We start from the raw sequence: 26,312 nt of genomic DNA on the forward strand, positions 1-26,312 counted from the left end.
TATGAAATATTAAAGGGAATAAGAACAGCGGAATAGTTTCGAAACGTGTTTGATAGACAATGTTGAATTCACAAATGCATGACTAATCGAATCAAAGAATTGGGAAGCTCCAGAAACTGGATTGACAAACATGAAATGTTATAGAATTGAACTGATTGAACATATACAAATACAAAAGCGATAGTATATCTAACCTAACAAGTGGAACCCGCCCTACTTTTGAGTCTCTGCGCACTCAAGAAGATACATCAACAGCACCCGTTGCAAAAAATGTGATGAGAGGAAATCGACTCTCTTTCTCAGTTGGCACTAAGAAGAAACCATGGACTGTTGCCAATTTTAAATAATAATAACGATCTTTAGATCTTCATTTCCCATATCCATCTGTTCTTGCTGAATTTGCTTCACAGAATTTATGGCAGACTCATGACACCATTTCACCTCAATCATGTCAAGAGTAAGGGTTTCCCCTAAACAAGAAGGGACCTCTTCCAGACATAAACACTTCTCTAAAACCAATTTCTCAAGACAGCAAAAATTATCACATGATGCAGTCCACCAGCGAATGTCCAAGCTTGAAAATTTCAAGCATCGGAGATTTTGGAACTCCCCTTCTTCCATTTCCCATTTTTCCCCCACAAAGGAATCATAGTATAATTTAAGCACTTTAAGGTTAGGCAGCTTTCCAATTGCTGAAATTTTACTCCATGGCTGACGACTATTTAAAAGAGTCAACTTTCTCAAATTCAATGGGAATACAAACTCATATCCAGCAAATCTACCCATTTTAAGTGATTCTAAACGACTCAAGTAGTCCAGCATGAGAATCGCATCGTGATATTCAGCAGATGCGCCGTATTCAGAATCCCAATTGTGATTCCCATTCACGCATGTTAGCCTGCGGATGCTCGGTAACTTTGAGAGTATCTTTTGCAAGCTTTGACTTTGAGAAGAGGGATCGATTGCAAGGGATAAAGTTTCTAAGTGCTCTAAATCTGGGGATCCTTCAAGATTGTCTATGGGAAATTCGAAACCACCAGTTCCATAATTTGGGAAAACGACAAGATGCTTTAATGTTTTAATGTTCCAGATAGCGTTCGGTAACAGAAGATTAAAAATAACGGGTCCTCCTATAGCCAAAGTTTCTAACCTTGAGAGGTTGGCTATTGCAGATGGGATTTTCCCAATTTCCCATTGAATCCTCAAGCACCGCAAGTGAACAAGGAATAATACTTCCCTTGGAAAATACCGACTAACCATCTCCCCCAAATCCAACACTCTAAGAAGTTTAGATAACAGAAATTTGAGTGAGCTTCCATCCAGCGGCCGTCCATATTTACTATCAGGGAAGAGCAAACAACGCAAATTGGGAAAAAACAGCCTTGACTTTATAAGTTCCCAACTGGTAGCATGGAAAATGGATAGCCGGTGGAGGTTATATGGTCTAGTAAAAGTAAGAAGGTCATCCCCATATAAAATCTGAAGAAAATTTTCTTCTTTTGCTTTCTCCACACAAAACTCATGTACCAAATCATGAATTCGGCAAACTTTGATCCCACCTAAAGATCTTCGATGTGTAGGCATAACTAAACTTCTCCCAATAAGATCCATCAAATAGTTGTCTCCCACATCCTCTAAACTCTTTCCTTCAATCTTTCGCACGAATCCTTCAGAGATCCAAAGCCGTAACAACCTTCGGACTGGAATGTCTCGGCCTTCCAGAAATGCACCCAAGTAAAGAAGGCATGGTTTCAAATAATCAGGTAAATAATTATAACTGTACTCAAGTGTCTTCATGCAGTGTTCATTTTCCACAAAAATGGTGGAACTTAGACGTCTTGCGACTTCTTCCCAGCAATCTTGTTGAATAGTATCAAGAATTCCAGCAACAAGGACAACTGCAAGAGGTAGGCCCTTACAGCATTTTGCTATGTGCAGTACAACTTCACTTAATGTTGGAGGACAATCTTCTTTGGCAAATAGCTTCTTCTGCAGCAATTCCAAACTCTCTTTATCAGTAAGTGGGCGAAGATGGAGAGGCTTGCTATCAGGTTTAATTTCCAAAGACAAGTTATGAAATCTGCTGGTTAAGAGTACCCTGCTTCCAATGCAATCATCTGGCAATGAGTGTTTCAACAAATTCCACCCCTCAATGTCCCAAACATCATCCAAAACGATGACATACCTCTTCCCTTTCAATTGCTGGTACAGCTTTGCAGCCAAATCATCTTCATTCATCTTATGATATTGGTCACTACTCCTAGAATCAATTACACACAAAATCTGCAGTAACAAATTGTTCTTGCTATATACTTGAGAAACAGCACACCAAGCACAAATATGGAAATGGAACTTTATTGAAGGATCACTGGAGACATTCTTGGCTAAAGTTGTCTTACCAAGCCCAGGCATACCCACCACGGCAACAACATCGAGCTGGCTTGATCCTCTCATAAGTCTATCAATTATACTTTCCACCTGGTCATTGAGACCTACTAGAGCTTCATTAAATATTGGAGCAACAATTTGTGATGGCATGTGAATGGTAGTCTTGGTAACTTTCAGGGTTTCACCATCATATCTTATGCTATCATAGATCTCTTCAGCCTCAATTTTCGTAAGCTTGATATCTCCAGCAAAAGCATTCAAACACCCTTCTTGTTTATCACGAAGCAGTGCAGAGTCAATTTCTAATTCTACACTGTATGCAACCTTCATGACACGACTCCAAAGAGTTTGGAGTTTTCCATTTTGGTTGCGCTGCTCCACAATATTTCCTAGGAAAGCTCTTAAGAATACAAGATCTTCTAGGATTGTGCATATTGAATTGTTTGGGAAAGCAATTGAATCAGTAGTAGAACTTGCTAGTTCCTTGAGACTTTCAAGAAGAAAATCAAGAGAGCCGAGCTCGTTAGTCTTAGGGAAACTAAGTGATGATGATGGTAGTGGATAAATGCACACAAGTTCTGCAATGATCAACTTCAGCACTTCAAGCAAATGAGAAAGCGCTAGATCTGTTTCCTTCTGCAAGCCTTCTTTCATTTCATTCACAGAAAGGGAGAAAATCACAATTCCTGCATCAGAAACTACAACTCCAATGAGATCCTTCATCTCATCATTTAGCTCATTGAACTTCTCCTGCACCCGGCTAAGAAGGATGATTAGGACTCTTACTCCCTCGTGGAGTTTTAGCATTTGATCCTTCACTGGAACCAAGAAACTGGTATAAGATTCTAATAGCTCCATAAGACTAAGCAGGAGATAATCAATAAATTCAGCCAATTGATGCTTATTCTCCTCCATAGCTAACGTGTAGGATGATCTTGATAACTTGGAAGCTGTCAAGACATGGATATAAATTTCTCGGACTTGTGGATCAACAGGATCAATCTTCTTGTGTATCAATTGAGAAATTTCAGTTTTTATCTCATTGCACATTTGTTTATCATCTCTTTGAAACCAGGATCTACAGATCAGGCTTGCAGCATTGACAGCCACAACTTCAACGTGAACCAACAGATCTTTTAAGTGCTCACCCTCAACAACTTGTAGTGTCACAAACCGAATGAAACTCTTCAAGAACATTAGCTTCTCTAGAAGGGTTCGCATTACAATTTTCAAATCTTCATCAAATTTATAATATCTGCCGTAAAGATGCCTCAGATTCTCTGAAATGGAATCAATGAAATCCACAACAAGTTGTAAATCTCCCAGCGAGTAGTAGAGAAACAAACTGATGATGTCGAATTCCTTGATATCTGAATCAAAAAACAACCACATATTATCCTCGAGTCTGGCGAGCTCAGATCTGATGTCACTATGATTTGATGCACTAGACTGAATATGTCTGAAAAAGGCAGAGTCAAGTCCATGTGTTATCCCCCTAACTAGATCTTGAATCCTGAACGAAATACTGTTAAGTCTGAAACTATCAGATTTAGCATCACCATTTTCCTCCTTATCGCATTCCAAACGCATAAATTGATTGCTCCTCCTCTTCCTACACTTTCTAATATATAGATCAAAGGATTTCAATATACATATCCCCGTCTTTAGGTTTCGGATATAATAATCGAGCTGAAAGTTGAGTGTGCAGTTAATCCGGTCCAGATGATCTGAAGCAAAATCGAAGCAACCAATGCTACTGCCTGAGGAGATGTTCATCATGGTACCTACTTTTCACTTTGATATCAGAATTCTGTCTGTTTAGCTGTTGATATTTAAGATCTACAATTTTCTTATGATCTAACAACAATAGTCACACATTGCTGTCAAGAGTCTAGACTCTTTTTTTCTTTGTGTCTGTGCTGTGTGGTAGGGGTGGTGGAGCCTAAGGATCAAAAGTGGATAAGGCAATTATTAGTCATTTTAATTTGTAACAAGCATGCTATATGAGTAGGCTTAGACTTGTTTTTCGTTGGAACTATTGAATTACCATATGAGGAAATGAGGCATATTTAAGTCTTTCCAAATAAAGATCCTGAGCTGATTTGCTAAACTAGAAAAGGACATTTTGCATGATCCATGGCTGCCATTACCCAATTTTCTTCAATTAAAATCAGTGATTTTTTTTAACATAGAGTATAAATGAAGAGAAAGTTCCATGAATTGAAATACATCTATCCATCTATATCTATACTATATAAGGGCAAGTTTGCAATACTGAATTGGTGCGTTAGATTTCGTATTCCAAAAATACGCTCACTATAGATTTTAATAACTTTGTTCTGCTTCCAAATATGAATATCCTTTCTTATATTGTTAAGGCTATTTATGAAACACCAACAATGAATTTTTAGCTTAGAAATATAAATTCTATTGAAATAAATTTTCTTAATTTTCCTGAGGAGAAGTATGGAAAGTAAATGTTCGGAAAGAAGTTTTAAAGATTACATTGGTGGTCAATTAATTGCATAATCAAATATAGAGATCTCCTAAAGTTTCTTGAGCAATATTATGGAAAGAAAATGTTTGGACAGAAGTTTTACAAATTTCTTTAAGCAGTCAATTAATTGCATAAACAAATATGGAGATTTCCTTAATTTTCTTGAGCAATAGTGTGACAATAAATTGTTTGGAGAAAATTTTTAGAAACTTCTTTGGCAATACACTTGGAAACTAAACAAGAATAGTTTATCAATTTCTTATTCAACATGATTGTTATGATTGTAAGGAAACTTTCCTGGAAGCACTTTTGGAAATTAAAGAAGAATATCAAAAAAAATTTTAGGAATAAAATTTTAGACTGAAGGAAATACTCAAGGAAAGTGTTTAAAATCAAACTTTACATGAAAATGCAAAAAATACATATATATTATTGCATATGAATTTTAGAAATCAAGTGAAGTTATATTTAGAAGAAAATTTCTTAGTATGATAGATCAACGTGAGATTCGAAATCAACTAATTGAAGGAATTACACCAAGTGATGTGGTTCTTCTAGTCTCGTACTGGCAAGGCATAATTACCAAAATTGAGCTTCTGTATGTCAGCCTTTAGGAAGAGCTCAATTCGGTAATTAAAAATACCTGTCGTTGATGAGCACCGTAATCAACTCTTTTTGAAGAAATTGACTGCTGAAGCTCCAGCAATCCGCACCAGCTTCGCCACCTCCCCAACAACCGCCTCTTACTCCACTCCAATAGTTAAAACTCAGTAAATTTATTTTAAAAAATGCAAATATTTTTTGTGGGATTTCTTTGAAAAGTATACTACCATACAAGCAGATTTGTGAGAGTCACTGAATGTCTGCGACGAGATAGTCCGCGGTAGCAGGGCTTCACTTTCTCGCCCACTAAACAAGGGTTTTGTGAAGAATATGCTTTTAACTTTTCTTGCCCACAATAATGCTGCCTTTCGCTTTTCCAAATAAACAAAGGTTCTGTGAAGAGGAATAGAGGATACTTTCCGCATTTCACACCAGGTAGTGGCGCTTTTCAACGAACCTTTGTTGCATCCATTAAGGCAGAAACATGAGTCGTTTTTGTGGTCAGTTTCAGGTTTGTTTTATCTTTTTAAGTTTGCTGCATGGAACACTATCTCCTCCTCTCCTCCTTCTCTCTTCTTTCTCTCTAGAAAAATTCTCTAACTAAAACTTCCTTCAACTCTTCCATGGGAGATAGATCAGATTTTTCTGATGTTTTCCTATGGAAGGAGCCCTCTCTATAGTTTCTTTTTATTTGTATGAATAAAATCTCTTTTAAGATTTTCTAATGAGAGTTTATTCTCTCTTTAGGGTTGTCTAGTGAGAGTTTTCTTCTTTTTTAAATCTTTTAATAAGAGTTTTATTCTTTCTAGGGATTTCTAGTGAAAGTTTTTTGATAATTTTTTCATTTTTCTTTTATTAGATCTAAATTTTTTCAAATTATGATTATCAGATTTGGAACACTGTCACGCATGCGACCAGGGGAGGGGGAAGAGAGGTGGCGGGGTAGAGGGGAGGGGAGGGGGAAGAGAGGTGGTGGGGGAGACGGGAAGAGAAAAAAAAACTCTACGGGTGCCGGAGGTTGAAGTGGGGAAAATGTTGTTGTGTGTTTTTGACTATTTTGAAATGTGTATTTTAAAAACTTTAAGAAGTTTTTTAAGGTTATTATAGTTAAAGTTGTTAAAAAACTTGTAGGAGAAAAACTAGGCAAAAAACTCATTTGCCAAACGGGGCCAATATTTGTCATTGGTGTAGATTTTAATGAAATTATGATATTTTATAAAAAAACAAAAAAAGTTTGCTGCATGATTGTTAGTTAGTGCTAATTATGTGGGACCTATCATATTTTTAGTGCTATTCTATTGAGTCATCTTAGGCCTCAACAATAATTAGTGCTAATTGGGCGGGACCTATCACAATTTTAAAGTTTGTCAATTTTTTTAAAAAACACAAATTTCATGGAGAAGATTCTACGACTTTTTTCCCCCTTGTAAAGGAATATAATAGTCTCACAAACAAATGCTTACAAACATGTATAAAAACTCCCCCAATTGTTATCCTTTGGTATGTTAAATACCCACAAAAGAAAGTGTCAGTTTAAGGAGAAATGATAGTGATAAGTTCAGGGGGCAGGATGAGTTGGGCGATTTGGTGAAGGAAATGTAAGTGAAACATCTCGAGATCTTGGATTTGAACCCTCCTATTTAAATATATTTTTTTTTAAAAAGATACTGATAAGCTTAAGAATTTCAGTAGCGTCATCGTTTTTGTGATATTATTGTTATCGTCTTTTTAAAATTGTGCATGATATCTCTTGTAGTTTGGCACTATTCAGCTTTTCTACTCTATTGCCTTTTTTTTCGCTTGTTTAATTTTGCTAGCTTAGTTGCAATGAGTTCTTGCTCACGTGGAGAAACAATCCGTTTTGCTTCTTTTCTTTCTGTTGGTTAAATAATTTAAGGGATAATTAGTTCTTGCTTACTTTAGTCAAACGATATTGATCAAGTATGAAATCATGAAAAAGCTTGTTTGGAATAAACCCAGATTTGTGATTTATTAGTTAAAAAAGAAGAAGAGAAAGCTCATTTGAGTATGTCTTCTTGTTTTCCTTGCTAAAAAATAGTGCACCAAATTAACTAAGAATAAATCTTAGATATAATGATAGTACATACACTATCAGTATTGTTGAATCCATGACACATATGTACACAAGTTGGAGTTTAAATTCAAATTTTGTAGTTGTCGCTCATCCAAAACTGATAATGTATATACTATCTATGTGCAAAAGATTAATCTATTAACTAAACTCTTAACGAATAGATTGGATTTAATAAAAATTTGCATGTTAATGAGCTTGAATTGAATTCTAACAATGATTAGAATTTAATCAACTTATCAAATCGAATTCAAACTTGTAACCATTTGGTTCGATACGACTCCAATAGTTTCCAACTTCAAATATGTACTTAGGATAATTTCATAAACCTTCCCTAAGTTTTCTTTCCCTTAATATAGCACTCCTGATACCTGTCTTAAATTGTGTTTTTAACATTGTCAGCACCTTCATATAAAATTAACATTAAAATGCATATCATAAGTGACAAACATTTTAGTTCCATGTTGGCTTGTCAAACCAGCAAAAATAAAGTTCCTACTCTAAAAATATATATTCGAGTGTAGTGGTAAGTAGAGTCGTATCCATAGAGATTGGATGATTTATTTTTCTTATAAAACTGACAAATAAAAAAATGGGGGATTGTAGAGAATTTATCGAAATAGCTCACTTGAATAAAAACAAAAGCAATAGCACAAAATTAAATAAAACTAAACCAACAAAAGACAATTCTCTAGTCAAAGGTCTAATCTCCACTGTGTTTCATTTAACTAATCATTAATGCAAAGGTAAAATTCATTCGTTTATAAATAAACCGGTTATGACTGTTAACGAGTTCTGATAACCCGTGTCTTCTTATTATTTCGATAACCACAACAAGTTCTATGATTATTTTCTTTTGCCAATTAAGCAACCCTAGGCAATCTCTTAGAATTTAACCTATTGACAGTATTAATAATTAGAAAAACTACTAATTCTAATCAACAAACACACAAGCTCGATTCATTTAAAGTAGATTATATATTTCTGTGACATAAACTCGAAAGTATCTATACAATCAAATTATATCACTTGCCACAAATACTAAAACTATCAAACAATTATAAATTTGATATTTTAGATGGCAGTAGATTATTTTGTCAAACTAAATAAAGGCCCTTTATTTAAGAGTAAATCTTATATATATATACTGACCGTACATACACTTGGATTCATGATATATATGCAAAAGTTGAATTTCAAATTCAAATTATGCGTAGTTGTTATTCATCTAATGCTGACAGTATATAGGAAAGATTAATCCTTTATTTAATTTAAGCAAAAAAATCATCTCAATAACAAACAGAGAATATATAAATATTTATAAATAAACGAAACAAATAAAGCAGATTAGATCTCACAGTATTGTTGAACCAAAACGTTGATTGTCTTTCAACTAGAAAAGAAACTAGGCGCTTCTCATGACAGATTCACAACCAAAAATATGCTAAGGTTTATTGTTTCAGAGAAAAAAAGAAGAAAACGAATATGGGATAGGGCTGTCAACGGGTCGGGTCCGGGCCGGAATTCGTTATTCCGGACCCGGACCCGAATTACTACAACGGACCCGGATCCGACCCGTTTACCCGACGGGTCTTTTATTCTATGTTCCGGATCCGGATCCGGCGGGTCTCGGTCCGGGTCGGGTCTACCCGAACAAAATTAGCAAAATTTATAATTTCTAATAAAAATGAGAAAAAAATATATTTGTAAACTAATTTCTAACTAATGCAAAGAAAAAACCAAATAAGAAAAGAAATCAAATTGACTTTACTCAAATACATTACCCTAATCAAATTATATTGATAAATATATATTTTTTAAATTATTAATTCATTTATATCCGGATTCGGGTCTAATACGGGTCGGAATACTATATTCCGTATCCGACCCGTTTTTTTGTTTGACAAAACGGATCCGGATCCGGATCCGAGAAACAGAATTAAATCCCTACCCATACCCGCAATAATTTCACGGATCCGGTCCGGATCCGGATCTAGACCCGACCCATTGACAGGCCTAATGGGAGAGAGCGACGGCTTTGTCCTTTTTTTTTATTCCTGCGAGACTAGTCTTCTGCAAAGCGACCCAAAGAAAACGTCTCAATCAAGAAAACTAATTAGAGTGCTTTTCACCTATGCTTCTTCCAACTTCCAATAATAAGGAAAGGATTAAGATTCCTATTCAACAAATACTACTAGATGGAAACAAGAGATTATATATTTCTAAAGGCACCAACCGCCCAAGACAAACGGTCGTTTCTAACATGTCAGCAAAGCTTCAAACAGTGGCCCACTTCAAATCCCATAAGCATAGATTTCACAGCAAGTTAAGATGTGGTTATGTCTTCTAAAGTGTTGTCATCCGAAAATACGGGCTTTAATGCACTTTTTACTCCGTTTTCACCACAAGTTCCTAAAAATAACATCAAAAATCAAATATTAGAAGAATTTAATGTTTGACACCATATTGTAGCAAAATAAAGGGGAAATTATTTACAAATTATGTGCATAATTAGCCATCTAACAAATTCCCCCACAACTAGACAATACTTGCCTTCAAACATTCACTATTCAAATATCACAATCAAGATGACAAATATTTCATGGCACAACATACTAACTCAAGTATCATGTCTTCTCAACAATTTTATCAAAATCATGGTGCACAAGTTTTAACGGCCCTCACATGGATAATAGTGTATACACTCAGCCCTCAAATGTTTAAGGGACATTTAACACTCAAATCAATACCATGAAATTTAGCACTTTTTACCATGAAATGACATTACCATAAGCATTTGACATAAAAGCATGGGCACATTTTATTTAAAATCTGAAACTAGACATAAGACGTGGGCACCTCTTATAATCGAAAATCTTCTGCCCAAGGAATTTTTGCCCGATAAAAGCGAAAACTTCATAAAGCGTGCCAATGGCCTACAACAAAATCCTTCTATCAAAAAGAAATGAAATAAACTTAACTTTCACATAAAAACATGAAATAAAAATGTAAAAATGACTAAAAATTGAAACTCTTGGGTTGCCTCCTAAGTAACTTCTTTTTTTAATGTTTTTGACTAAACAATACCATATGCTCAATCAGGGTGTAAATCAAACTTCTTTGCAACTCTTGACATTTTTTGTGAATCCAAACTATGATTGATTATAGCCTTCAACGTGTCTCAACTATTTAATTCAATTACATCTATAACAAAAACAAAATGTGCCTCACTAGGACATTTCATAGCATCATAGATATTGAATTTCATTATTTCACCATCAAATTCCCTTGTCAAGATTCCTAAATAAACATCAACTTTTGTTTTAGATGTCATTAGAAAAACAAAATTGCGGGTGAAATAGAAAAATCACCATCCATATCTAACACATAAAAATCTGCAGAAAAAATGTATTTATTAACTTGAGCTAAAATATCCTCCGACACCCCATCAGGATATGCATTAAACCTAACAGCAAGTTGCATAATGACACTCATTTCTTTTAAGGGCCCAAGATTCAGAGAACTATAGATGGAATGAGGCATGATATTTATTGCAGCTCCCAAATCTAGCAATGCTTTTTCAACTTTAACATTACCTATTTTGCAAGTAATAGTAAACATACCTGAATCCTTACATTTAGGAGGCAATTTTCGTTTTAACACCGCTGAACATTTTTTCCCATATAAATCTTTTCATAACCCTTTAAGTTTTTCTTAGTGGTGCACAATTCTCTAAGAAATTTTGCATATTGAGGAATTCGCTTAATGGCATCAAGAAGGGGAATATTTATCTTAACTTTGTGAAAATGTCAAAAACTTCTTGCTCCTACTCCTCCTTCTTGGATTTTGCATATCGACTGGGAAATGGAGAAGTAAGTGTCACTACTACTGGGGGTTCATCTCTGGGCTCTTTCCTTGGAAGGGATTGAGTTGAGGATTTCATTGTTTCTTTCTCAACTTGCACTTCAATGTCATGCTTAGATACTCCTTTTTGAGGCTCTTGCAAGTCTTTGTCACTTCTCAAAATAATTGCATTCACATTATATTTGGGATTAACAATGATCTGCAAAGGCAATTTCCCCAAAACTTGACATTCCAATCGACTCATTGACTCATTGCAGATGCCATCTATTATTTGATTCTCTAGGTTTTGAATGCTTATTCTTGTCTCTTGTTGAAATTGTTGTGTGTTAGTTGCTAATGATTTAACAATTTCTTCAAGAGGTATACCCAATGTAAAAACTGATTGTTGTTGTGGAATTGGTGGCCTTGCTACATAATTATAGTTGGGGTTATCTCTTAACAGGTGTCGGGTCTGTGCAATAATAATAAAAAAAACCTAACTACCACCAAAAGCAGTCAATAATCAATTCCAGGTACTGGAGCAGAGATTCTAGATGTGCAATGGGTTACTTGATTCACCCTGATTCCAAGAGTTTGCTTAATCTGATATACCAGAATTAATTAACTGACAGAATTTACAAACTAGTAGACAGTGACAAGTAGGGTCGTCTCCTCAGGGACTGGGGAAAAGTTCGTTTCCTTTTTAGTCAAGATAAACGGGGGATTTGAAGATTAAATGTTAATGAATTGCTAACTAAATAAATTAAATGCGAAAAATAATTAATTGGAAGAAATAATAGAGAGAACTCTAGCCAAAGGTACACTTTAGAGATGGTTCAGGCAATTGATCATCGATTCAAATATAATTCCAACATTTATTAATAGATTGGTTATAGCTGTCATACACGCGATAAACAACCAGCTTTTCCTTACTTTTTCAATAGTTAAGGTACAACCGTTAACTATTTTTCTAACCAGGAAATAATCCTAGATATGACCGTAGGATTTAATTTCTAGTTTGCATTAAGAATTAGAAAAGCCCAATCCTAACTAACAAACACGCTACGAGGGTTTGTTTAAATTAGATCATATATTTTCCTGATATAAACCTAATTACGCCAGTTGCTACCGGGACAGAGGTAATCGAACAATTACGGATTCAACTACCCCCAATTAGCAAAATAGCTTACGTGAATAATTAAATATTGCGCACTATTCAATCATACACAAAAGCTATAACAATTAAAAGCAGAAAACATACAAATACCAATAAATGGAGGAAACAGTTAAAATAATTTAGATCTCACAGTAACTACCAAACCAAATCTTCAGTTGTCCCCTTGACTAGAATTAGGAGTTTAGTTCTCCATTAATGGAGAACGTGCCACGCAAAACAGTTGAGAAAAACCGTCCATGCTTGTTTCACGAATTTGGTCAACAGAGAAAGAAAGAACAAAGAAATTCGCTGCTTTCTATTGTCTCCCACAAAAGCATACGAGAGAGTCTGATGCTTTCTTCAATTCAGTCAAAACGAAAGGAAAAAGCAAATTCAACCAGTCAACAATGGTGGTTCTCCCAATTGTTACCCCAAAAAGGTAAGAAAAGTCAAAAGCCAAAAAGGAGTACAATCCTCTCTACGTTGGCAGCCCCCAAAAAGGTAAGGAATTGATTCCCTTTTTTCGGCCAGGCCCACCAGAGAAGGAAACTTATCCTAGTCCTATTTTTTCTCCTCTAAAATTGGTATTCGAATACCCAACTTCCTAAATAATAGAAATCCTATTACAAATTACTTTCTTCAACTCTGGAGTGGCCCCACCGATCTCCAAATTGTAGCCAGCCACTTCACTCCCTTTTTGAAGCTCCCCACGTGCGAAGAATCACGAGAATCCGGCTTTAAAGGTTGGAGTTAGGCGTGAGCACGCCTAACTGTCTGGAAGTCTCCTGAAATGTTGATTTTCAGCACTTTTTCTTCACCACTTCCTGCAAGTAACACCAATACAAAATCTGAGTAGAATCCATCCAACTAGTGCAATATTTAGTCAAACAATTGTGCAATATTATCAAAATATCCCACTAAAATGCACCCTATCCTCTCTCCATCCTTGAGTGTACATGTTCGAATAAGGATTATACCCCCTTTGGGAAGGGTTTGAAAAGCCCCCAATAGCATTTTACATGAGCATTCAGATCATCTTGGAGTGTGGGGCATTTGTCAATTGGGTGATTCGAGGCATAACAAATTCCACATGTTTTAATCTGCTGCACTTGTCTTACAACTAGCTTTTCTACAAGTGTAGTTAGAGAATCTAATTTTTGTTTAATTGAATAAGCACTTGCCTCATTTACTTTATAGGGAATATAGTCCTATGTGTCACTAAATTGTTGCGCATTGACATTCATACTTGAAATCAGTCTCCTTGCTTCTGTGGGTATTTTATTCACTAATGCTCCTCCACTTGCAGCATCAACTATCTTTCTCTCCGTTGATGATAGTCCTTCATAGAAGTACTAGATAAGAAACTGGTCTGAAATTTGGTGATGATGGCAACTTGCACATAATTGTTTGAGCCTTTCCTAATACTTGTGCAAGGTCTCTCCATTGAACTGTCTGATCCCACATATATCTTTTCTAATAGTTGCATTGGGAGGTAGGAAAAATTTTCTCAAGAAATTTCTGCTTCATCTAGGTCAATGTGGTAATTGATTCGGAGGGCAAATAATAGAGTTAGTCCTTAGTTTTATCAACTAAGGATAATGGAAAGGCTCTTAATTTTATTTGCTCCTTAGTGACTCCTTGGAGTTTCATGGTTGAGCATACCACACGAAATTCCTTGAAGTGCTTGTGAGGATCTTCACGTGCAAGCCCACGAAAGGAAGGAAGTAAGTGAATTAAACTAGATTTTATCTCAAATGGTACTTCTAAAGTAGGATGTGTTATGCAAAGAGGTTGCTGATTTAAATCTGGTGTAGCTAGCTCTCTCAAGGTTCTCTTGTTTGCCATGACTTCAATCTCGTCTTTGGATTCACTAGAAGATTCAACCAAGTCAGATGCTAGTTTTAACCCAAGGGATGAAGATGATGGCTTTACTCATTGCTTAGTTTCCTTTTTCAATCTATATGATGTCTTCTCTACCTCAGGATCGTATTGCAATTCACCTATACGAGAAGATCGAGACCTAAACTAGTAATAGAGTAAAATGAAAACAAAAATAAAAATCTAAAGAAAAAAAATCAACAAAGGAACCAGTCCTCGACAATGGCCTTAAAATTTGTTGGCTTGTCAAACCAGCAAAAATAAAGTTCTTACTCTAAAAATATGAATTTGAGTGTAACGGTGAGTAGGGTCGTATCTATAGGGATTGGGTGATTTATTTTTTTTTATAAAAATGACAAATAATAAAATGAGGGATTGTAAAGAATTTATCTAAATAGCTCACTTGAATAAAAATAAAAATAATAGCACAAAATTAAATAAAACTAAACCAAGAAAAGACAATTCTCTAGTCAAATTAAAGAATATATTGCCCTAACTAAAACTAATGTTTTTTCTCCCAAAAATGACCTAAACAACTCCTATTTATAGCTACAAGGAGTTGTTGGAATGTATGCCCTAAAACAATGATTTTATTTAATACATTCCTTATTATGTTTTGTATTTTAATAACTTCTTCTTTATCTGTTAAATGCTAGATATAACTGATAAAGTTCTCAGAATACTTACTAATGTGATGGTGGTCACAAGTGTTGATGACTATGAGATATCAATCACATTTATAGTAATATTCTTAAACTTCCCTAGTCATAGTACTAATGAGATAGGACATCATTAGTACGGAAAGACTAGTACACAGTTAGTCTCTACTTAATGTAAGTAGTGATTGTTCTTATCAACCATGGTATATAGATATCTAGGTTAATGTGTAAATGATTTGTAAAGTACAAGTACATTGGAATGATCCGCTTAGAGATCCTATTAGGATATCTATCTAGTGCCAATGGTTGTATCTCTTGTGGTAAGTTATGTAAATGATCCTAAGACTTGAGATCACCATAGTATCTTGAGTGTGAATCACTACATTTTGACTCTATTGCTTGTTACTCGTTAAGAGTAGATTATAGAATAGAGATTGGGTGTAGTGTGAAGCACGGAAAGGTAATGAGTGATCAAGATAGGATTCACCACTTCGATAGTAGGAGTTGATATCCGGATGGCCACTAGTAGGAAATTAACCCTAAAAGGTCGACCATATTAGGTTAATTGAAGAATATTTTCAAGTTAACCTAATCTAGGGTTAATTCTGGAAACTAGTAAATTTAATTAGTCATTAAGGAATTCGCACTTATTCCTTATTCCTTGACTAATTGGATATCGGTGGTGAAAGGATAATAATTACATGGTAACTTCTCATGGAAAGGGTAGGTCAATATTCCTTTGACTAATTTCGGGTACTTGGGTGGTCATGATGTGTTGCTAGACACCGCTCATGATTTATAATTATGAATTAATTAATTATTGTAATTAATGATAAAATAAAGTTGTTTATTTTATCTAATTCTTTTTGGGGATTATAACTCATAATTATTGCCAATGTATTTGGAGCCTATTGGATCACACACATTAGAGTTTTGGTTCTGGATTAAAATTATATGTCCAAGTGAAGACTTGGAAATAAAGTATAAGATACTTTCGGGATTTAATTTATAAGAAAAATAAATTCCAGGCCTATCTGAGCAGATAAGAGAAAATAGTTATCTCTTATCTATCAGATAGCTGAGGGATAGAGTTGATTTTGGATAAAACCTATCTCTTCCCTTTTTCTCTACTACGAATCCTCTCTCTATTAGTATTATGGAAACCTATGACTCTATCAAGGGAAATATAGGGTTTCGTCATAAAGAGAGTGTGGAGAAAAAATGTGTGTAAGACATACATAGAGAGAAAAATATAGGCAAGAAAAGTGACAAAGAAAGGCTGGCAACTTTCATCACTTTCACACATATATCGTAGAGACGATCCAGATATCACTCTCGCGTGGATTTCGGTAGAGGCAGGACATCTGGACTGCTCAAGGGGTTGTTCGTCATCTCCAATTCGACAGAGGAACGTCACACGGATTAAGGTAATTCGTTTTTCCCTCTCTTGTTGAACCATACGCAAAATCTAGGGTGATCCTTGAATGGGTTTTGGGAAATTTTTTTTTTCGCTGCGTTTTCTGTCCCAAAAACCCAACAGTGGTATCAGAGCCATCCCTAGAATTTTACGTATGATTTCGTGTAATTATCGATTCATGGATTATTATTTAAAAGTGGGTTTAATTGATATGCGAAATTGTGTGTAAAATAAGTTTCGGAGGAATATAAATATCGGGACTATATGGAAACTTGAATACCAAGGGCGTTGGAACTGGTTTCATGCACCTCGGACTCTTGTTTCGGTTCCGACTAGTCTGATATTCTTCCATCTTAATCCCTTGCATTAATTCTATGGACATGCTAATGCATTAGCCGAGAAAGCTTTGAATGGACAGGTTTGCTGTAATCTGATTATAGCATTGTTATGGGTTTGTTTTTCTAAAATTTTGAGGCCTCTGAGTAACCTTTAAAATCTGGAAAAGTTACATATTTTATTGGTTATTTATTGAATAAAAACTTGAATTTTGATCATCACTTTGCCGAGCACTTGCGGGTGAAGCTGTCAAACGAGGTCTCTTGGTCAAAAAAAAAAAAAGCTATGCTGCCAGCAATCATCCAGGGGCTGCCACCAGCTGTTGCTGTCATGTGAGACCATGGGAGGCTCCTTGGTGGTGGTTGGAGGTTGTCACAGCTCTTGGAGGTTGTTGGGTACAAAGCTTACGAGATTTAATATGCAAAAGACAGCAAAGGTGTGGCAGACTTGCTGCAGCAACCTTTTTGCTGCTGCAGTAGCACCACTGCTGGCCGTGACCATTGGTGGGTGCCGCCGAGAGCCATTGCCACTGGTGGTCAATGGAGACTCTAATGGTGGCGGCTAGAGAAATGGTGGCCAATGGTGGTCGCCAGTGATGCTAGAAAACGATTGCAAGAGTGGTTTAGGAAACTAAATTTTTCCTAAAACTTGAAGTTTTGAAGTTTTGGCAATTTTCTGAATTAAATCCCATTTTAATTGTTAAAATGTGTTATGGAATCATTTATTTCATATATTATTAGGTTGGGAATTAATTTAGAATTATTTTGAATTATTTTCCCCATTTTTTTTTCTCAAATTAGTTGAGAATAAAGTTGACCTAACAAAATTTATTTTAACAAAATTTCTTGCATATATTTGGACCCAAAATCTGTTTGGGTACCTTGGGAATTAAATCCGATTAATCCATGAATTGAAATTGCTATATTTACCTGTTTTCTTTAAAGTTGTTTAAATTGCAAGAATGCATGGTGGATGGTTGTGGATATAAAACCCAATTTGATTGTGGATTTATGATTGAATGGTTGTATTCATTTTAAATAGGGTCTGCGTACCCTGCCTCTCTTAATTTCTGGTTGTAATTTTTCTTCTCATCTAAGTCTCCCCAATATAACTCGGGGTTTCTTCTATACTATTTGTAATATATATTAGATAGAAGATAGATGACAGGTAACTTGAAGATGAAGAAAAGGAGCCATGCAACAAAGAGGGGAATTTCTTGTGGTTTTCGATTAAACCCTAGTCAACCACTAATTTCCCTAATGGCTGGGGAAATTAGCTTAGAAATATCCACAACCATCCACGTTTTAATTTCATACTTATATATGTTTTTGAAATGGTTATATGCATGTCTATTGATGAGACTAGCAAACAAATTTTTCAAAACTTTAATTACAAAATGTTTTGGAAAAGGAGACAAATCCCTCAAATATAATATTAAATCAATAATAAAAGTTGACTTCTATCATTATAGTATAAAACCAGAATAGTTATTAAGTGCTAGCTTGTTGGGATTCACCCAAGGCTGCCTTACTTACTACATGTTTTTACTATGAGAAATGTTCTCAAGAATGATGGGTACGATTTAACTAAAATTATGATTTGTTGGGATTCACTCAAGACCATTAATTTTAGAGGCAATGGTTAGGTTAATACATAAAGATGTAAAATCAAGAGTTGATACCTGACTTATCTAGAAATTACAATTAATTTGTAATTGGTAAAGTACCTACCTTTCAAAAATCATTTTTGATTTGTTGGCATTCACCCAAGGTCGAGAAAAATTTTGAGATGGGATTCTAGCCACTATGGATTTTAAGAAAATTCCGAGTCAATCTAAGAGGGTAATTGATTCGAAAAAATAGTGGAAATAAAATCATAATTTTGAAGTTTTTATGATTTTATTAAACAAAAATTTTCTCTCTAACAAACTTTATTTCTGTTGTAGAATGAGTAACAATTTGAGCCTTCGTACCATTCTCACTGATTGCAAACTTAACGACACAAACTTTCTCGATTGGCATCGCAATATCCTACTCGTTCTCACTCATGAAAAAATTGAATATGTGCTTGATGGGCCCATGCCCCAGGAACCTGAACCAAATGCTCCTGCTGCTACTCGAAATGCTTACAAGAAGCATAAGGATGACAATAGGGAAGCTTTATGTATCATGGTAGCTTCCATGACTCCTCAGCTTCAGCAGCAACACATGAACATGGGGGCGTATGATATTGTACAACACCTGAGAGAGTTGTTTGAACAACAATCAAGGACGGTGAGATATGATACCTCCAAAGAATTGTTCAGGTGCAAGATGGCAGAGGGAGCACCTGTTGCTCCGCATGTCTTAAAAATAATTGAGCTAATTGAAAAATTGGCCGAATTAGGCTTTAAGATGGATCAGGAGCTGAATGTTGATTTAGTGCTCCAATTTCTGTCAGATTCTTTCTCACAGTTTGTCATGAACTATCAGATGAATAATCTGCAGTACACTTTGCCTCAATTGTTGAATGTGCTAAAAACTGCTGAGAAAGAAATAAAGAAAAGGAAGGGTCCCACTAATGTGTTTGTTGTTTCCACCTCTAAGAAGAGGAAGAAGCAAGGAAAAGGGTTTAAGAAGCCCACAAACAAGCCTGTCAAGAAGCCCAAGAAGGCCAAGGCAGACCAGACTAAAGCAACCTGCTTCTATTGTGGACAAACTGGACATTGGAAGAGGAATTACAAGGCATATCTGGAGAGCCTAAAGCAGAAGAAGCTTGCTGAAGCTTCATCACCGGGTACATATATGATTGAGATTAATGTATCTATTTCTGAATCAAACTCTTGGGTATTAGATACCGGATGTGGTTCTCATATTTGCACATCTTTGCAAGGTCTAAAGGACAGTAGACAACTGGGAAAAGGTGAAGTCACTCTACGTGTTGGCAATGGAGCAAAAGTTGCTGCTCTAGCTGTAGGGACTTATTATATTGCTTTACCCAGTAGACTGATTTTAGAATTATCAAATTGTTATTATGTTCCAGCACTCACTACGAACATCATTTCTATTTCTTGTTTGGACTTAAATGGGTTTAGGATAACCCAGGAGAATAAATGTTGTTCTTTCTTCAAAAATGATGTGTTTTATGGTTCTGGAAATCGGAATAATGGTTTGTATATTCTAAATCTGGATAACCAAATTCTCAATGTGAACAAAAAGAGAATGAGATTAGATAAACTAAACAAAACCTACCTCTGGCACTGTAGACTTGGTCATATAAATGAGAAACGCATTTCTAAGTTACACAAAGGCGGATACTTGGACTCATTTGATTATGAATCATATGATATATGTGAAGCTTGTTTACTTGGAAAAATGACAAAAATGCCCTTTACTAGAAAGGGAGAACGGGCTAGTGATTTACTTGGGCTAGTACATACTGATGTATGTGGTCCAATGTCAATTACAGTTTGAGGTGGATTTTCATACTTCATTACCTTCACAGATGATCATTCTAGATATGGTTATGTGTATTTAATGAAATACAAATCTGAATCTTTTGAAAAGTTTAAAGAATTCAGAAATGAAGTAGAGAAACGAACCGGTAAAAGTATTATGACACTACGATCTGATCGTGGTGGAGAATACTTAAGTGATGAGTTTCGAGTTTATTTAAAGGATAATGGAATAGTTCCATAATGGACTCCTCCAGGTACACCATATCAATGGTAGAGATTATGGCATAAGATGATGGCAGAAATTGTGGCAAAGATTATGGCATAAATCATGCCCACGATTTGTTCATTAATTGTGTATATATAGTTACCTAGAATAGAATATCAGTAATTAGGACATTAGCTGTAATTAGCTATGTATAGATGACTACCTAAAATAGATTGTACAGAAATTCTTATTTAAGGGAAATGATCATGAAGTAAAAAGGCATTCAAACCAATTTACTCAAAAGTTTGACATGGTACCAGAGCTAGTCTCTTGAATCCATAGCTGGATATTTGAATCATTTGGTTAGTTTTCTGGGTTGATTAATTTCTAATCAACATTTTGGCTTTGAGATATTTTTTTTTTTGGTCAATCAATTTTGTGATTTCAAAATTGCATTGAATTTTTTTCTTTCTCATTTTTTAAGAATGTCTATTGAGAATTCGTTTGGAAGCTCCCCTACAGAGACTTCGGCTATCAAGTTTACAGGACAGAAGGCCTGGGAATTTCAATTCAGAATGTTTTTGAAAGGGAAATGGTGAACAATTTGCGTTCATTTGGTACAGCTAGGGAGATGTGGGGTTATCTGCAGCGCATATATCATCAAAATAATACTGCAAGACGATTTCAGCTTGAACACGAGATTAGTACCTTTAGTCAAGGTAATCTCTCTATTGAGCAATATTATTCTGGATTTATTAATTTATGGAGCGAATATACTGGTCTTATCTACTCTAAGGTACCTAAGGAGGCCTTAGGCAGCCTTCAACAGGTTCATGAAGTTAGTATGCGTGATCAATTTTTGATGAAACTGAGATCAGAATTTGAGGTTACTCGGGGTGGATTGCTGAATAGAAATCCGGTTCCTTCTTTGGATGTTTGTCTTGGTGAATTATTACGGGAAGAACAGCGATTGGCTACACAATCTGTTCTAAGTGCATCTGGAGGGACATTAGAAGTTGTCAATGTTGCTTATGCTGCACAAGGGAGGAATAAAGGAAAGGGATCAATGCAGTGCTACAGCTGCAAGGAGCTTGGACATATTGCTCGCAACTGTGGTAAGAAATTTTGTAATTACTGTAAACAGAATGGACATATTATCAAGGACTGTCCTACACGACCAGAAAACAGGCGCGCTCAAGCTTTTCATGCTGCAGTTCCAGATCCTACTGTTATTGGTCCTACACTTACAACCACAAGCACCAATCAGGCTGTTATTACTCCAGAATTGGTCCAACAGATGATTCTCATAGCGTTTTCTGCCCTTGGGCTTCAGGGCCAAGGTAAGATAATCTCTTCTACTTGGTTTGTTGATTCTGGAGCATCCAATCATATGACCGGCTCTACTGATTCGTTACAGAATTTGCAGCAGTATACTGGTAGACAAAATATACAGATTGCTAATGGTAGTAATCTTCCAATTACAGCCATTGGTGATCTTGGACATTCTTTTCGTCATGTTTTTGTCACTCCTAAGTTGTCTACTAGTTTAATTTCTGTTGGTCAGTTAGTGGATGATAACTGTACTGTCAACTTCTCTCGTGATGGTTGTCATGTGCAGGATCAGATGTCGGGGAAGGTGATCGCAAGGGGGCCTAAAGTGGGAAGATTATTTCCATTGCAATTTGCTATTCCTAAACCTTTATCTTTAGCTTCTATGATTGTTGAAAATAAGGCTGACGTTTGGCATAGGCGATTAGGTCATCCAAATAATGTGATTTTATCTAATTTGATGAAGCGTGGTCTTCTTGAACAAAAAGATCAGTGTTCTACTCATGCATTGTCTCTTGATTGTTCTGCTTGTAAGTTAGGAAAGAGCAAAACTTTACCTTTTCCTACTTCTGGTAGTCGTGCTAATGCATGTTTTGAGATAATACACAGTGATGTTTGGGGCATTACTCCTGTCATTTCACATGCACATTATAGATATTTTGTGACGTTCATTGATGACTATAGTCGGTTCACATGGATATATTTTTTGTGCACCAAAGCTGAGGTATTTACTGTTTTTCAAACTTTTGTGGCTTATATTGAGACACAATTTTCCACAACTATTAAGATTTTCCGATCTGATAATGGTGGCGAATATGTGTCACATAACTTTCAAGCCTTCTTGCAACATAAAGGCATTCTCTCTCAGCGATCATGTCCTTATACGCCCCAACAGAATGGGGTGGCTGAGCGTAAAAATCGTCACCTGTTGGATATTGTTCGAACATTACTCTTACATTCTACAGTGCCGTCTAAATTTTGGGTTGAAGCTTTGACAACTGCAGTATATTTGATTAATCGTCTGCCTTCTCAACAATTGGGTTTCGACTCTCCTTATTATCGTCTTTTTGGTGTCCATCCTGATTATCACATGTTACACCCATTTGGCTGTGTTTGTTTTGTTCACTTGCCACCTCATGAGCGTCACAAGCTTACAGCCCAATCAGTTCGGTGTGCTTTTATGGGTTATAGCACCACTCAAAAAGGATTTTTATGCTATGATGTTGTTGCTAATCGTTTCCACGTTTCTCGAAATGTAATTTTCTTTGAGCATGAGTACTATTTTCAGCAGCATGTCTTACCTTCCAAGCGTGTCCTTCTTCCTAGCTTTGATGATATCTCGCTACCAATTGAGCGTTTTAAACCCGGCATTGTCTATCAACGACGCAGGGCTTCATCATCTCAAATCCTTCCCAACCCAAAACCAATGCCTGCTCCAGTGGTTCTTCGAAGATCTTCTCGTATCCGTCAACCTCCTACTAGGTATGGCTTCTCTGCTACTTTAGCTAATACTGCAGTTCCTACCTCTTATTCTCAAGCAACTAAGCATGCATGTTGGGTAAAAGCTATGCAAGAAGAACTTCATGCTCTCCAGGAGAATCATACTTGGGATATTGTTCCATGTCCTAGTGGTGTTAAGCCCATTGGTTGTAAGTGGATCTATTCCATTAAGCTACGGTCTGATGGCTCGCTTGATCGATATAAACCGAGGTTGGTGGCACTTGGTAATAAACAAGAATATGGAATAAATTATGAGGAGACATTTGCCCCCGTCGCAAAGATGACAACCGTGCGCCTTGTTCTAGCTATTGCTGCTTCTCAGGGCTGGTCATTGCGACAAATGGATGTTAAGAATGCCTTTTTGCATGGGGATCTTAAAGAAGAAATTTATATGACTCCACCATCAGGGTTATTTTCTACACCTTCATTTGATGTTTGTAAGTTGAAACGATCACTCTATGGTTTGAAACAGGCTCCACGTGCTTGGTTTGATAAATTTCGCTCTATGCTTCTTAATTTCTCATTTGTCCAAAGCCAATATGACTCCTTTTTGTTTCTTTGCAAGATACCTAAAGGATTTGTCCTGCTTCTGGTATATGTTGATGATATTTTTATTACAGGGACTGCTACTGACTTGATTTCTAAGCTTCAAGACCATCTTCAAACTTCTTTTCATATAAAGGACTTGGGTCCTTTACAGTATTTTTTAGGTCTTGAGGTGCGTTCCACCTCAGCTGGTATCTTCTTACACCAGCATAAATACATTCAAGAGTTAATTGCTTTGGCTGGCCTTCAAGATGGTCGTTCAGTTGATACTCCCTTGGAGGTGAATGTTAAATATCGTCATGATGAGGGTGCTTTTCTATCTGATCTTTCTTTATATAGACAGCTGGTAGGCAACCTCAATTATCTGACTAGTGTTATCGGGTGTCTAAGTCTTCTACTGAGTCTGAGTATCGGACCATGTCCTCTGCATGTTCTGAAATTGTTTGGCTTCGTGGATTGTTAGGTGAACTTGGGTTTCCTCAAATTGAGCCTACTCCACTCCATGCAGATAACACTAGTGCTATTCAAATTGCTGCTAACCCAGTATTTCATGAGCGTACCAAGCACATTGAAGTAGATTGTCACTCTATTCGTGAAGCATATGATGCTCATATCATCTCTCTTCCACATATCACCACTGCTCTCCAAACTGCTGATGTGTTTACTAAGGCTCTTTCCAAACCTAGACATCAGTTTCTTGTTGACAAATTGATGCTAGCTGATCACCCATCATCAATTTGAGGGGGGATATCAATGGTAGAGATTATGGCATAAGATGATGGCAGAAATTGTGGCAAAGATTATGGCATAAATCATGCCCACGATTTGTTCATTAATTGTGTATATATAGTTACCCAGAATAGAATATCAGTAATTAGGACATTAGCTGTAATTAGCTATGTATAGATGACTACCTAAAATAGATTGTACAGAAATTCTTATTTAAGGGAAATGATCATGAAGTAAAAAGGCATTCAGCCAATTTACTCAAAAGTTTGACACACCACAGCTAAATGGTGTGTCTGAAAGGAGAAATCGAACCCTATTGGATATGGTACGGTCCATGATGAACCACTCGAGTGTCCCAAAATCGTTTTGGGGATATGCATTGGACACTGCCTCCCATACTCTTAACAGAGTACCCACAAAGGTTGTTGATTCAACTCCATATGAAATATGGAAAGGAAAGAAACCGAATCTATCCTACACGAAGGTTTGGGGCTGCCCAGCTTATGTAAAGAGGGCAGAATCGGATAAGCTTGATGCTAGATCCGACAAGTGTTTGTTTGTAGGGTATCCAAGAGAGTCTATAGGATACTATTTCTACAACCCAATTGAGCAAAAAGTGTTCGTCTCAAAACATGCTGTTTTTCTAGAAAAAGAGTTTATTCTAGAAAGAGACAGTGGGAGTAGAATAGATCTTGAAGAGATTCAAGATCATCAAACAAACATTGAGCAACCTGTTGAAGAACAACTTCAGCCATATAATGATAGTGCGCATACAGAAGCTGTGGAGATACAAGGGTCCCGTAGGTCAATAAGGGTACGCTCAGCTCCCAAGAGAAATGAATTTCTTGTGAGCCAAAGCAATGATATACTAGTCATTCAAGATGACGAACCTACTACCTACCAAGAAGTGTTGGATAGTCCAGACTTCTCCAAATGGTTGGAAGCCATGAATTCCGAAACGAATTCCATGTACGACAACAAGGTATGGACCTTGGTTGATCCACCTGAAGGGATAAAACCTGTAGGGTGTAAATGGGTCTTCAAAAAGAAGACAGACATGGAAGGAAATGTGATTACCTATAAAGCTAGACTGGTAGCCAAAGGCTACAAGTAGAAAGAGGGAATCGATTATGATGAAACTTTCTCACCAGTAGCGATGCTTAAGTCCATTCGGATATTGCTTGCAATAGCGGCATATCATGACTATGAGATTTGGCAGATGGATGTAAAAACTGCATTTCTTAATGAAAATTTGCAGGAAAATGTGTACATGACACAACCTGAAGGTTTTACATCTTCAAATCCTAGTCAAATATGTAAGCTACAGAGGTCCATTTATGGACTTAAGCAAGCATCTAGGAGTTGGAACATCCGATTTGATGAGACAATCAAAGAGTTTGGATTTCTCAAGAATCCGGATGAACCTTGTGTATACAAGAAGGTTAGTGGGAGTTCAATCTTTTTTCTTATACTATATGTGGATGACATATTAATAATGGGAAACGATATACCAATGTTACAATCGGTAAAGGGCTGGTTGTCAAAGAACTTTTCCATGAAGGATTTAGGAGAAGCGACCTATATATTGGACATTAAGATCTATAGAGATAGATCTAAAAGGCTGCTTGGTCTTTCACAATCTACATACATAGACAAAATGCTAAAGAGGTTTAGCATGGATCAGTCCAAGAAGGGCTT

At 36.2% G+C, this 26,312-nt stretch overlaps 1 protein-coding gene across 1 annotated transcript; it reads right to left on the reverse strand.

Moving 5' to 3' along the window:
• Positions 1-339: 339 nt before the first annotated feature.
• LOC113777139 (putative late blight resistance protein homolog R1A-3) lies at positions 340-4,167 on the reverse strand. The gene has a single exon (XM_027322181.1). It carries the CDS (start codon positions 4,165-4,167, stop codon positions 340-342), a length of 3,828 nt encoding a protein of 1,275 aa, XP_027177982.1.
• Positions 4,168-26,312: the final 22,145 nt, after the last annotated feature.

The sequence above is a fragment of the Coffea eugenioides genome, chromosome 7, assembly GCF_003713205.1.
Source record: "Coffea eugenioides isolate CCC68of chromosome 7, Ceug_1.0, whole genome shotgun sequence".
NCBI classification, from domain to species: Eukaryota; Viridiplantae; Streptophyta; class Magnoliopsida; order Gentianales; family Rubiaceae; genus Coffea; species Coffea eugenioides.